Here is a 13,134-nt window from a genome sequence, read left to right as displayed (position 1 = left end):
TGCTTATATATTAGAGGTTCTGATTTTGTGTTTTTACAGTGTGTGTGTGTACATGTTCCTTGTGCCTTTTGCCTTTTTTTTTAAATTTTTTTTTAACTCTGATCTGTTTACTGGCCTGCCTGTTTTCTTTCTATAAAGAAAGAAGACATTGAGTTAGACATATGGGAGAAGACAGGAGAGAAAAAAAAAACCATGAACAAAATATGTTAAAAAATATTTTCAATAAAAAAAAATTTTTTGCAGGGCATGGTAGTATATGCCTGTAATCCTAGCACTTGAAGTCAGAGAAAGGTGAATCTGAGTTCAGCTAGCCTGACTTGCTTGGTCTACAGAGCTAATTTCAAGTTAGTCCAGGGTACACAGAGAAACCCTGTCTCAACAAAACATTAAAAATAATAAACAAGCTGGGTGTGGTGGCGCACACCTTTAATCCCAGCACTCGGGAGGCAGAGGCAGGCGGATTTCTGAGTTCGAGGCCAGCCTGGTCTACAAAGTGAGTTCCAGGACAGCCAGGGCTATACAGAGAAACCCTGTCTTAAAAAACGAAGAAAAAATAAATAAATAAACTTTTGACTCTTAATAGCTACTTGTATAAAATATCTTATCCCAAAGTACCCAGCTACCTAGAATTTAGGAGCACAAAAGACATACCTCTATACTTGGGTCATCACAGAAAATACTGCCACAAAAATAAAGGCTAACCAGCACGCTGGAGACAGAGGCAGGCAGGTATCTGCAGGCCTCCCTGATCTATACAATGGAGTTCTAGGACAGCCAGGGTTACATACAGAAACCTGCCCCGCCCCCATCCCCCTAAACATACAAGTAGGCTAATGTTACCTTGTACAATAGCAGCCATAGCAATACTACAAACTATGCAGGTGATCAGGATGGTACTGAGAATTGTAACTGAACATAGCAACACTATGCCAGACCCTGAGCCAGAAATGTCTCTTTAGCACTTGCCAGTCCTTCCTTATGAAAGATCTTTGCACTAAAGGTACTTTATCAGCAAAGACAGGGATTTGGTACCATATGAAGCAAAACAGTTTACTTAATACAAACCCTGAGTATAGTCAGAGATATACCAACAGCCCTAAATGTATTCTAAACTCTATACAGGCATTTATATAGGCACAATCTATTTCTCTATGAAACAGAGATTATGAAGGAATTCATAACCCCCATAATTAGAATTCACTGTTCTGACACAGTATATTTATACAAAACATTTCTATTTTCAAAGTTAAAAGAGAAAAATATTCTCTATATAGGAAGAATATACCACGTAGACAATATTAAATTTATAATAATAGTGTGAAAAAGGCAGACTTTTTCTGGAGGGGGATGAGAGTAATACCTGAAATGTTAGAACTTGGAAGGCTGAAGCAAAAACAAAACAAAAGAATTACTCCAAGTTTGAGCCAGCCTGGGCTACACGGTGAGTTCCAGGAAGGTCTGGGCCAAGAGTGTCTATCCAAAACATTAAAAAGTCAAAGTGGGAACAGGGGGACTGAAGAGCTGGCTGGGCAGTACCGAGAACTTGGTGTTCTCTCTGAGCACCCAGCCCAGTCCCAGCACCCACAGTCAGAAGTTCAACACACCCTCCTGTAACTCCAGATCCAGAGGAACACACACCCTCTTATGGCTTCTGAGAGATCCTTCACTCACAAACACATAAATAAAAATAAATATTTAAAATCAATAAAGAAATACTGTGATTATAGCTCATCCATATTTCTTACTGTAAAAATAAAATCCTCTTAGAAAATGGGGGAAAGGACTGTAGAATGGGTAACAATTTCCACAACGTATTTCTGTATTTCATTCCAGACCTGATACATTTTGCTCTAATTGTACCTCATTGACTGAGCTACAGACTCAGTCCTGAAGTGTACATTTAATGGTGTTTGAGGTTCTGTTCAGCCAGGTTCTCAATAGAGTGCTACACTGTTCAGTTATCATACATAAGGCTCCAAACGGAGCACACATCTTTCACAATGCTCAGCTCATGCCTCCCGTCATTTTCTAACAGTCTATAACCAACTTAGAAAATTCCACCTGTTCAGATTAAGGTCACCCTCTGCTGTACAGTAATTCTTGAACAACTCCTGCTACCTCACCTTCTCTAGCTCTGTAAAGAAACAGAAACACCTGCTGTTTAGAATGACCCTTCAAGAATTGTCAAGGACAAATACTTCTCTACTGATTTGCCTTAAAAGACAGAGGCTTCTATAAGAGCCATTTATTCTTGTCATGTTCACAAGGTAAGTCATCAAGGCTCTTTTCTGTTCTCCACAGTACATCACAGACAAATACCCTACTTCCCTAACTCAATACTGGTTTGTTGTTGCGGTGGTTGGTTTTCAGCGGCAGGATTTCTCTTCGCAGCCCTGGCTGTCCTGGAACTTTCTGTAGACCAAGGAAAAGAGTGACCTTGAACTCAGAGATCTGCCTGCCTCTGCTTCCCAAATGCTGGGATTAAAAGCATGTGCTACCATGTTTGGCCTAATATTGTTTTAAATGGGAAAATTGTTAAAATTTTTCAGTGAGCGGTTCATAATTCATCATTAGTTACTAAATAAAAAGTTTTAATTACATTTGACCCTAGTAAGATTGTCTAGGGGTGTAAACAGAAGAGAAATCCACTCATCACACTTTAAAAGGGTAGTCAGAACCAGGCCTGGTGTAACATGCCTATATTCCTAACACTTGAGACGCTGAGGTAGGAGGGCTGTAAATGCCAAGCCAACTGTTGCTTACATACACAGCAAGTGCCAAGCTAGGCAGTCTATGTAACCAAACCTGTCTCTAGAAACTAAATAAAATAAAAAACAACAATACAAGGGGAACTCCAGTTATGGAGTCAACTGTACCTGATTGGCCTTCTAGAAAATCCTAACCCAATTTCACCCACTTAATACACTGTCTCAGCCAACCACATACTGGGTTGAGATGGCAACCTGTTATTCTTGATTTCAAAACCAAGCTCTAAGCAGGCATGGCGATACATGCCTGTAATCTTAGTGTTCTGGAGGCTGAGGGAGGATTCCTAGTTTGAAGCCAGCTAAGTGACACGGAAGTTTCCAGGCCTGCCTCAATCACACCTTGCTTCAAAAGACTGAACGCAACAAAACAAACTTGATGTGAGCTCCTTCACAAGAAAAAAATGGAAAAAAGAAAAATCATGAAGGTTTATGACTCCTAATAAAACTACATTCAGTACATGACAAGAGTGTGCAAAAAGTAATCATAAAGATCTCATTCATTACTTGAACACACACCACTCTTCTATAGAAAGTTCCTTTAATTTGTTCCTTGGCACACCATGACAGGACACTAAAAGTATACAATAAAGAGGAACAAGTGATCAAAACAGACTGTCAAACTTTTAAAAATACAGAAAGATTGGGGTTTATTTTGTAAGATCACCTAAAGATTTAAATCTCTGAGAAGTGCTTTAAAGTTATTTGAAAGATCTCACAAAGTAAAGCCAAATAAAGTGTTAAAAAGCTCTCTAGGAAATAAATAATGCTTAAAGATCAAGAGACGCTCAAATAACATTTATTAATAATCAGAGGGCAAGGATGACTTCACCTGAAGAACTTTGTTCAGACCTCGATGAAAGCAAAACCTCTGGCAACACCCACCTAGCCACCTCTGACCTAATATACAACCCCACTGCCAATTTAATCCTCCCCAAAGATAAGAGTCAAATCGTATAAGACAACACAGCCTTTTTTTCTTTTGATGTGGCAAGTCAAGAACAATCTCACTTAAAGGTCTCCATTGCTCTAGCACCCTGTGCTTTAAAAGTCATTTTCAAGCAGTTGTCAAAAGAGTTTTCACTATGAACAAATCCAAATAAATAAATAAATATGCAACAATAGGCTGCGCTAAAATAAGCCAGAAATGTGACCTAACGCGTCACCAAAGTTTCTGTGTAGAACATTAAGCATTTGAAGGATAGTTCTATGGAAATCACAAAGTGATTGATCACAACTCCTGGGGTGACGACTGACTGGACTCTAGGGGTGAAAGGCCAGCTGGATTCTAGGGATAGTCAGGATGGCTGGGTTCTAGAGGTGACAGACAGGCTGGACTCTTGGGAAGACAAACAAGCTGGACTCTAGGGGTGACAGGCCCGGTGGGCTCGTCGCCTGGGCCGCATAAGGCCGGAGCCTAGACACCCAGTAGTGAGAAACCCTGCTGCGAGGCCTGCGCCGGGCGCGCCCGGCCAGGGCGGAGTCAGCAGGGCCGCGGCGACCGTTCCAGGAGGGCAGCCCGCAGCTCAGCGGCCGAGGACCCGCCGCGCACCTCCTCACCTGGACTTGCCCACCCCACTCTCGCCGATGATGAGTATCTTCAGAGTGGTCAGCACGTCCTCGTCCATCCTGCGCCCGCTCTACTCCGACCCTGCCCCCGTGCCCGTCAGCGCTGCCCTGTGTCAGCGAAGGCGGCCAGCGCATGCGCACCTCCGTGACCACGCCTCCCTCGCCTACAGGATGTTTGGGCAGCTGAGGCTACAGAGCGTCTGGTTCCGCCCAGAAGTGGATCTGCGTCTGCGTTCTCCCTAGAGCGCAGGCGTTTTTCCGCGTGGCTCCTGGTGTGCGCAGGGGCAGATGCGCAGAGCTGCCTGTAAATCCTCCTACGGCGTTCCAGGCGCTGGCTCCGCCCCAGCCGTAACTCCTCCCGCTTCAGTCTGTCTGCTTGGTTTCCTGGATAAGAGGCCACTGGTGCGGTCGGCAAACATTGGTCATTCGAGGCAAACAGTCTTAGGTAGCGATAGGGACAGCAGTACCATGGAACTGCTTTGTCGCATTGCATAGCCTCTTCAAGTGTCTCCCCACAACAGGGACAACAGTTTTAAAGTTTTAGAATTGTTGGGTACACTGAGTCCAGGGAAGTGCTCAAGGATAGTTGTGAACTAGCAGTAACCTTTAATCCCAGCACTCAGGAGGCAGAGGCAGGCAGATTTCTGAGTTCGAGGCCAGCCTGGTGTACAGAGTGAGTTCCAGGGCAGCCAGGGCTATACAGAGAAACCCTGTCTCATGTATATATATATATATATATATATATATATATATGTATGTGTGTGTGTGTGTGTGTGTGTGTGTGTGTGTGTGTGTGTGTATATATATATATATATATATATATATATATATGTATGTGTGTGTGTGTGTGTGTGTGTGTGTGTGTGTGTGTGTGTGTATATATATATATATATATATATATATATATATGTATGTATTATATATACACATATGTATATGCTGCCACTTGGTGTCTCTCAGATCAACACTGCTTCTTCTGTTACGTTGATGACTCTTACAGTCATATTTCTGGTTTACCTATTTCTCCTCAAGTTCAGGCCAACACACACAACTGCCAAGGTATCTCCTGAATGTATGCCAAGAAAAACTGCCATGAACCAAAGTTGACACTGAACTCATTATCTTCTCTCAATGTGTGATTTTATCTTGACTTCCTTTATAACATCTAATTTCCTTTCCCTTACTCCCAGATCCTCTTGGTTCTCACAGTTGAAGCATACCTGAGATCCTTTTTCTCATGTTTATCAGCATCAGCACAACCATCACCATCTGTAAGCTGGGTTACCATCTCAGCTGCACAACAGGAGCCCTGCCTCTAGCTTCCTCTCACCTCATATCATAATATTGCAGCCAAAATGAAACTTTTTAAATGCCGATTTAAGACCTATTCCTGTTATCTCTCTGGGTTCATCTCTTGCTGTTCTATGCCTTACATTTTTATATCCAACCAAACAAAACTTACTTTCAGTGATCAGGACCCTCCTACACAATTCTTCTGCCTGGAGGAGTGCTCGTCCTGGTCCCTTTCCACTCCACATAATCACACACCAGTGCCAAGACAGGTCCTTCACATTACAGCTATTTCATCTCTTCCAGTAGATTTCTTTCTATACCTCCCATGCCTGTGGTACCTGCTCCTCCAAGAAATTCTGCCAGTGTCCTGTGCTCGAATGGCAGTACGTGTCCTGCAGTATTCTAACTGTGTTTGTGCTTCTTTTCTTTATGCGTATGTGTGAGGTGTGTGTGTGTGTGTGTGTGTGTGTGTGTACATGAATGCAGTTGGCCAAAAAGGGCAGAAGAGGATTCAGATCTCCTGAAGCTGGAGTTACAGGCAACAGTGGTGAACTACCCAGCAATGGGTACTGGGAAGTGAACTTGGGTAACATAAAAATTACATAATGCTGTCATTGCTTTTGTCTCTAGAATTTGGTGCAATCCTTGCCCTGAAGAGCTTCCTTCTTTCCTTTTTTTCTTTAGCAGTTCTTGGGATGTGTCCTAGAGAATCATTTGTGTTCAAAAGTATTTGTTGATTTAAAAAATAAATCTCAAACCAAACTTGGGAATTTGTAACAATGTAGTTTTCCTTACCTGTTACTAAAATTGATTGGGATAGCTTTTAAAACTCTATCCTCATCATTTCAGTTGGGAAAAGGCCCCTCAATATCATCTGCCACACACCCATTATCAGGTCCTGCTGGACAGAAATGAGCAGTTGTGTACTGATAGGTCAACTGTAACTTTGAGGAAATAATCTAAGAAAAATATCTCTATACATGCTTAGCATAAGTGAAAGTTAAATATATTCTTTTAGGGGTTAGGGAGATGGATCAGGTGGGAAAGAGCCTCATGTAAGCATGTTGACATGAACTTGGCTCAGCAACAGCCATGTAAAAGCCAGATGTGGCAGGACTGAATCAGGAACTTCAGCATGGGTCGGGGAGACCCATACATAGAGCCAGAGCCATGGAGGTTATTGGTCATCCAGCTTAGCCACTCAGTGAACTCCAGGGTGTTTCCACCTCCCTGCCTCAAAAAATATAGAGATAATGGAGCAAAACAAGGGAAACATCCATGGTGATCTCTGGCCTGTGCATACATAAGCATGTAGACAGACAGACCGACAGACAGACAGGCAGACACACACACACGCGCGCACACACACACACACACACACACACACACTCTACATTTTTATTTTGCTTTTGTTTGAGGATCTGAAACCTGAAGACATCAGTGGACTGACATGTGGTCGCTGAAGCTTAACAGCAACCAGAATTTCTTGAAGGAAATAAAAAATGTTCAGTTTCAATGAGAATGGTGGACAGGATTGTACCCTGCTATTGTAGGAAACAACAGTGTGAAAAGACCCAGCCCTGGGCAGTACGTAATCAAGAATGGAAACTACAAGGAGTAAGAGATTGATTGAGTACAATGTTAACACCTTACCTACCGGGGGGGGGGGTATTTCAAGGATAGTGTTTGTATGAAAAGTTTTTAGACATCAGTAAAATATCTTTTTGATGAAAAAGGGACTGTGTGTGCATCTGTGCACACGTGTACTTGCAATAGTAAGGAAATAGAGGAATAAGAGCATAGGGACCTCATGGGGAAACATCTAAAAACCTGAAGTTGTAGGGATGGTGGGGTATGGCTACTGTCAATAAAGGGATGACTACAAAAACATGGGGGTATTGTTCTCTGGCTAGTGAAGGGAAAGAAAAGGATGACTGAGATACCAATTGTTTCTCCACTTTCCCATCATGGGACCACTGATAATACAGAAAACCAAGAAAGAAGTGAGCAGGAAATATATACTGCTATTGTAGAAAATGATGTTAACATCATTAGATTTTATGTGAAAGTCATCCTTGGAAGCAAATTTTTGAGAATGTCTGTAGAGCTATGGTTCTAAAATTCAGGGGAGCATTTAAATGAATACCATCGTGTGTACTCTTTGGGATTTTTACACATGAATACAACGTGTCTTGATCATATCTACCCTTCCTTGATTGAGCTTCCCCAGTTCACTCCCTCTCAACTTTCTGTCTGTCTGTCTGTCTGTCTGTTTGTTTGTTTGTTTTGTTGGTTGGTTGGCTTTTTGCAACCCAGCAAGTCCAGTTAGTTCTGCTCTTATGTGTGCAGGTGTAGGACTTTGCCCTGGGTCATGGGTAATGTGCTCATGACAGCCCTGGAAAAAAAGTGGCCCTTCCTGATGCCCTAGCCATCAACCACCAATAGGCCAGTAGCTCCTCCTAGAGTGACAGTGTTCTGAACTAAGTACCTGCTAACCAACTAAAAATCAGATAGTCTCTCCTGCTAAAGCTGCATGCCCCCAAATGAAACTAAATATTAGTCAATGGAAGGAGTCCAGATTAGAGAGCAGCTTCCCCAGCAGGCCAACATGACTCAGCATGATCAGCAGGTTTCTTTGCCTTCATCCTTACATAAAAACGTAACCCAAAGTGGCCCAGGGTCTGCTGTTGTTCCATTATCTTGTCTCTCTGAGGTCAGTAGTTGCCTCTTGTCTTTCTGTTCTGCTCCCTACAGTCCAAACCACACACTTACTCCATGGAAGCAACTGTTATTATTCTAGCACTGAAAATAAGCCCAGTTAAAAGTTTAGACAAGTGGTGCTTTTTGTTCTTCCATGGCAGAGAGCAAGACACCAAAAAAGTAGTCAAGGAGATGTCATGCTAAGGGATGATTTGTACTTGCTGGTTTTCTTCTCTGTAACACTCTGTTAGCTTTGAATAGGTGGAAAACAGTCAGACTCATTTACATCCTTTAGACATGACTGACTGTCCCATATCCTTACATTAATGCTTCCTACTACATTCTAAAACCATTGGCTGCTAACAAAATTACATCTTTACTACTATCCCTTCCTGTCCTCCTTTTCCTTTTTGCCTTGTTCTCTCTCCCCTCACTTCCTCTCTTTTCATTTCATTTCTTTTGTCTTCTTTTCTCTTCCTCCTACTGTAATTAGACTCAAATCCAGAACCTCATGGATAGTAGGCAAAGCACTGCAACAATAACATTTCAGACCATGTGATTCTAGCTATGATATATGACTTTCTACTGAAAAGAAAAGATTAAGATACATAGCTATACAAAGAATTTTCAACGGGAGAATCTTGAATGGCCTAGAAGCACCTAAAGAAATGTTCAACTTCCTTAGTTATCAAGGAAATGCAAATTAAAACGACTTTACACCTATCAGAATGGCTAAGATAAAAAAACCTCAGGAGACAGCAGATGCTGGTGAGGATGTGGAGAAAGGGGAACACTCCTCCATTGTTGGTAGTATTGCAAGCTAGTACAATCACTCTGGAAATCAATCTGGAGGTTCCTCGGAAAATTGGAAATAGCTCTATCTGAACAGCTGATTACCCAGCTGTTGTAATCATAAAAAGAGAAAGAGCCATTAAGATATGTTCTTGCAGGGTGTGGGGGAAGGGAGTACCTTGGCAGACCCATGCCATAGCATCCCTTCCCCCAAGAGACCAGCTACACAACAGAATAGAGTTTATTCAGGGCATGGGGAGGAGAGTTAAGAGAGTAGTAGAGGCAGAGAAAGGCAGAGAGAGAGTAGAAAAGTAGAGGCTGACTATGACCTCGTGGAAAGAGGAGGGAAGGGAATGAGAAGAGAGGGGGAGCAAGATGTAAGAGAGAGGCAAGAGAGCAAGACAGGCAAGAGAGAGAGGAGGAGCCAAGCAGCCCCTTTTATAGGGCCAGGCCTACCTGGCTGTTGCCAGGTAACCATAGGGAGGAGCATACCTGGCTGTTGCCAGTATCTATGGGGATGGAGTCCAGACAGAATACCAACAGCAGCTATACCACTCCTAGGCATATACTCAAAAGATTATTCAACATATAACAAGGACATGTGCTCTACTGTGTTCATAGCAGCCTTATTTATAATAGACAGAAGCTAGAAACAACCCAGATGTCCCTCAATAGAAGAAAAACAGAAAATGTGGTACATTTATACAATGGAACACTACTCAGTTATTAAAAATGATGACCTCATAAACTTTGTAGGCAAATGGATGGAACTAGAAAATATCCTGAGTGAGGTAACCCAGACCCCCAAAGGACATACATGGTATAATATCCACTGATAAGTGGGTATTAGCCCCAGGGCTCAGAATATCCACGATACAACTCAAAGACCATATGAAACTTAACAAGAAGGAAAGTGTTGATGCTTCACACCCACTTAGAAGGTGGAACAAAATAATAACAGGAGGCAGAGGGAGGAAAGGATCTGGGTAGGAGAGGGGAGGGGATGGAAAAGAAGAGGGGCAGGACCAGGTATGGTAAGAGACAGGGGAGAAGTCCAGAGGGTCAGGAAAACAAATAGAAATAAGTGGCAGTATGGGGTGGGGAACTTGGGAATCGCTAGAAAATCTCAGACACCAGGAATGTCAGAGGCTCCCAGGCACCCAGTAAAGGGATGGGACCACCCACCCATCTAAAAGATTTCAACCCAGAATTGTCCCTGTCTAAAGGAAACACAGGGACAAAAATGGAGCAGAGGCTGAAGGAAAGGCCATCCAGAGACTACTCAACCATGTGATCCATTCCGTCCTCAGACACCAAAACCCAACACTATTGCTGATGCCAAGAAGTGCTTGCATACAGAAGTCTGAAATGGCTGTCCTCTGAGAAGCTCTGCCAGGACCTGACCAAGATGCAGATACTCACAGCCAACCATTGGACTGAGCCCAGGGACCCCCAATGGAAGAGTTAGGGGAAGGACTCAAGGAGCTAAAGGGGATTACAACCCCATAAGAAGAACAACAGTATCAATTAGTGGACTCCTCAGAGCTCCCAGGACTAAACCACCAACCAAAGAGTACACATGGGCTGGTCTATGATTCCTGCTACATGTGTAGCAGAAGACTGCCTCATCTGGCTGGCATCAGTAGGAAGGGAGGCACTTGGTCCTGTGGAGGCTTGGTACCCCAGAGAAGGGGGATGCTAGAGGGATGAGGCAGGAGTAGATAGGTAGGGGAGCACCCTCTTAGAGGCAAAGGGGAGGGCCTGGGAGGGTTGTGGAGGGGAGACTGGGATGGTAGATAACATTGAAATGTAAACAAATAAAATGATTAATGATAAAAACAAAAGAGAGCAGAAAGACTGGAAGGTGTTGGAAAGTTGTCTCAGCAGTTAAGAATGCCTGCTGCTCAACCATGGGACCAGAATTTGGATCCTAGACCCATGCCCAGTGGCTCAAAACTTCATATAACTAGAGCTCTAAAAGATCTCTGTGGGCATGCAAATTCTCATTCTTCCTTTCTCCTCCCTCCTCTCCCTCCCATCTCTTGGAATCGTAAGCACAGATGCATACACATAACCAAAAATAAATAAAATGGTTTTTAATGATTTGGAGTTGTGAGGAAGGGGGGAATTAAGTATTGTACTGAGGACTTTAGGACAGTGAAACCGTTTGCGTATTACTAAAACAGTGATACTTGGCTATTAACCTCTCCAAACCCATAAACTGTACATGACTGAATCCTAAAGTAAATTATGGAATTTGATTGATAATGATGTACACATGTAAGACCATCAGATAGAACAATTGTGATTTTTCATTTATCCCGCCAGAGGAGACATGTCTGCCCGGGAGGGTTGTCAGTGCCTGAGCTGGTAAGAGAGCCATCTTTGCTACGGGCTGCCCTCAGAAAATACACAGCTTCTGGCTCCAGACATCCCGCACCTTTCCCACCAGAGGAGAGATGTCCACCCTGGAGGGTTCTCACTGCCTGAGCGGGTAAGAGAGCCATCTTTGCTCCGGTGAGATGCCCAGGAGAGGGCAGCCTGCAGAAGCGACACAGCTTCTGGGAAAGATCCCGGTTCTGGTTCCACACATATGGGCAACTTCCCCACCAGAGGAGAGGTGTTTGCCCGGAAGCACTCTCACTGCCTGAGCTGGTAAGGGAGCCATCTTTGCTCCGGTTCGCCTAGGCTCCAGTCTGCACTGGTGAGAGTGTGGATAGCAGAAGCTACACAGCTTTGGGACAGACAGAAGCAACCTAGCTTCTGGGACAGACCCTGTTTCAGGCTCCAGACATTTGGGGACCTTCCTCACCAGAGGAAAGGTGGCCACCTGTGAGGGCTCTGTTGCCAGAGCAAGTGAGAGAGTCATATTGTGTCCAGGGTCCCTCGGTGTCTAGTCCGAGCAAGTGAGTGTGTAACAGCAGAGGCAACACATCTTCTGGGACAGGCCCTGTCTTGTGCCTACATCTTCAGCAAGGAGGCAGATCTGAATGCCAGGCCTCTGTGCACCTTCCCTGCTAGAGGAGAGCTTCCCTGCAGAGAGTAATCTGACCACTGAGACTCAGGAGAGAGCTGGACTCCCAGGACTGCTGACAGAGGCAAACAGAATCACAGGAGGAACAAGCTCCAANCAGAGACAACTATAACAACTAACTCCAGAGATCACCAGATGGCGAAAGACAAACGCAGGAATCTTACTAACAGAAACCAAGACCACTCACCATCATCAGAACCTAGCACTCCCACCTCAGTCAGTCATGAATACCCCAACACACCCGAAAAGCAAGAATCGGATTTAAAGGCATACCTCATGATACTGGTGGAGGACTTTAAGAAGGACATTAATAACTCACTTAAAGAAATGCAGGAGGATGCTGCTAAAGAGGTACAAGTCCTTAAAGAAAAACAGGAGATTACTTCTAAAGAGGTTAAAGTCCTTAAAAAGAGGAGAACAGAAACAAACAGGTGATGGAATTTAACAAAACCACCCAAGACTTAAAAAGGGAAATAGAAGCAATAAAGAAAATTCAAAATATGACAACTCTGGAGATAGAAACCCTAAGAAAGAAATCAGGAACCATAGATGTGAGCATCAGCAATATAATATAGGAGATAGAAGATAGAATCTCAGCTGCAGAAGATTCCATAGAAAACATGGGCACAAAAATGAAAGAAAATGCAAAATGCAAAAAGATCATAACCCAAAACATCCAGGAAATCCAGGACACAATNAGAAGACCAAACCTTCGGATAATAGGAGTAGATGAGAATGAAGTTTTTCAACTTAAAGGGCCAGCAAATATATTCAAAAAAATTATAAAAGAAAACTTCCCAAACCTAAAGAAAGAGATGCCCATGAACATACAAAAAGCCTACAGAACTCCAAATAGACTGTACCAGAAATTCCTCCAGACACATAATAATCAGAAAAACAAATGCACTAAATAAAGATACAATATTAAAAGAAGCAAGGGAAAAGGGTCAAATAACATATAAAGGCAGGCCTATTAGAATT

General features: G+C 43.2%; 1 protein-coding gene across 1 annotated transcript in view; it reads right to left on the bottom strand.

The window, feature by feature from the left end:
• Window positions 1-4,475, bottom strand: part of Rab18 (RAB18, member RAS oncogene family) — a 31,258-nt gene extending 26,783 nt beyond the window's left edge. The window contains exon 1 of the mRNA XM_021214311.2: window positions 4,326-4,475. Within this exon, the coding sequence (XP_021069970.1) occupies window positions 4,326-4,393 (68 nt within the window). The 5' untranslated portion in view covers window positions 4,394-4,475. The remainder of the gene's footprint in view (window positions 1-4,325) is intronic.
• Between the last annotated feature and the right edge of the window lie 8,659 nt (window positions 4,476-13,134).

This window comes from Mus pahari, chromosome 15 (genome assembly GCF_900095145.1).
Source record: "Mus pahari chromosome 15, PAHARI_EIJ_v1.1, whole genome shotgun sequence".
NCBI lineage: Eukaryota > Metazoa > Chordata > Mammalia > Rodentia > Muridae > Mus > Mus pahari.
The sequence above is the reverse complement of the archived record's forward strand: the minus strand, read 5'-3'. Positions and strand labels throughout refer to the sequence as shown.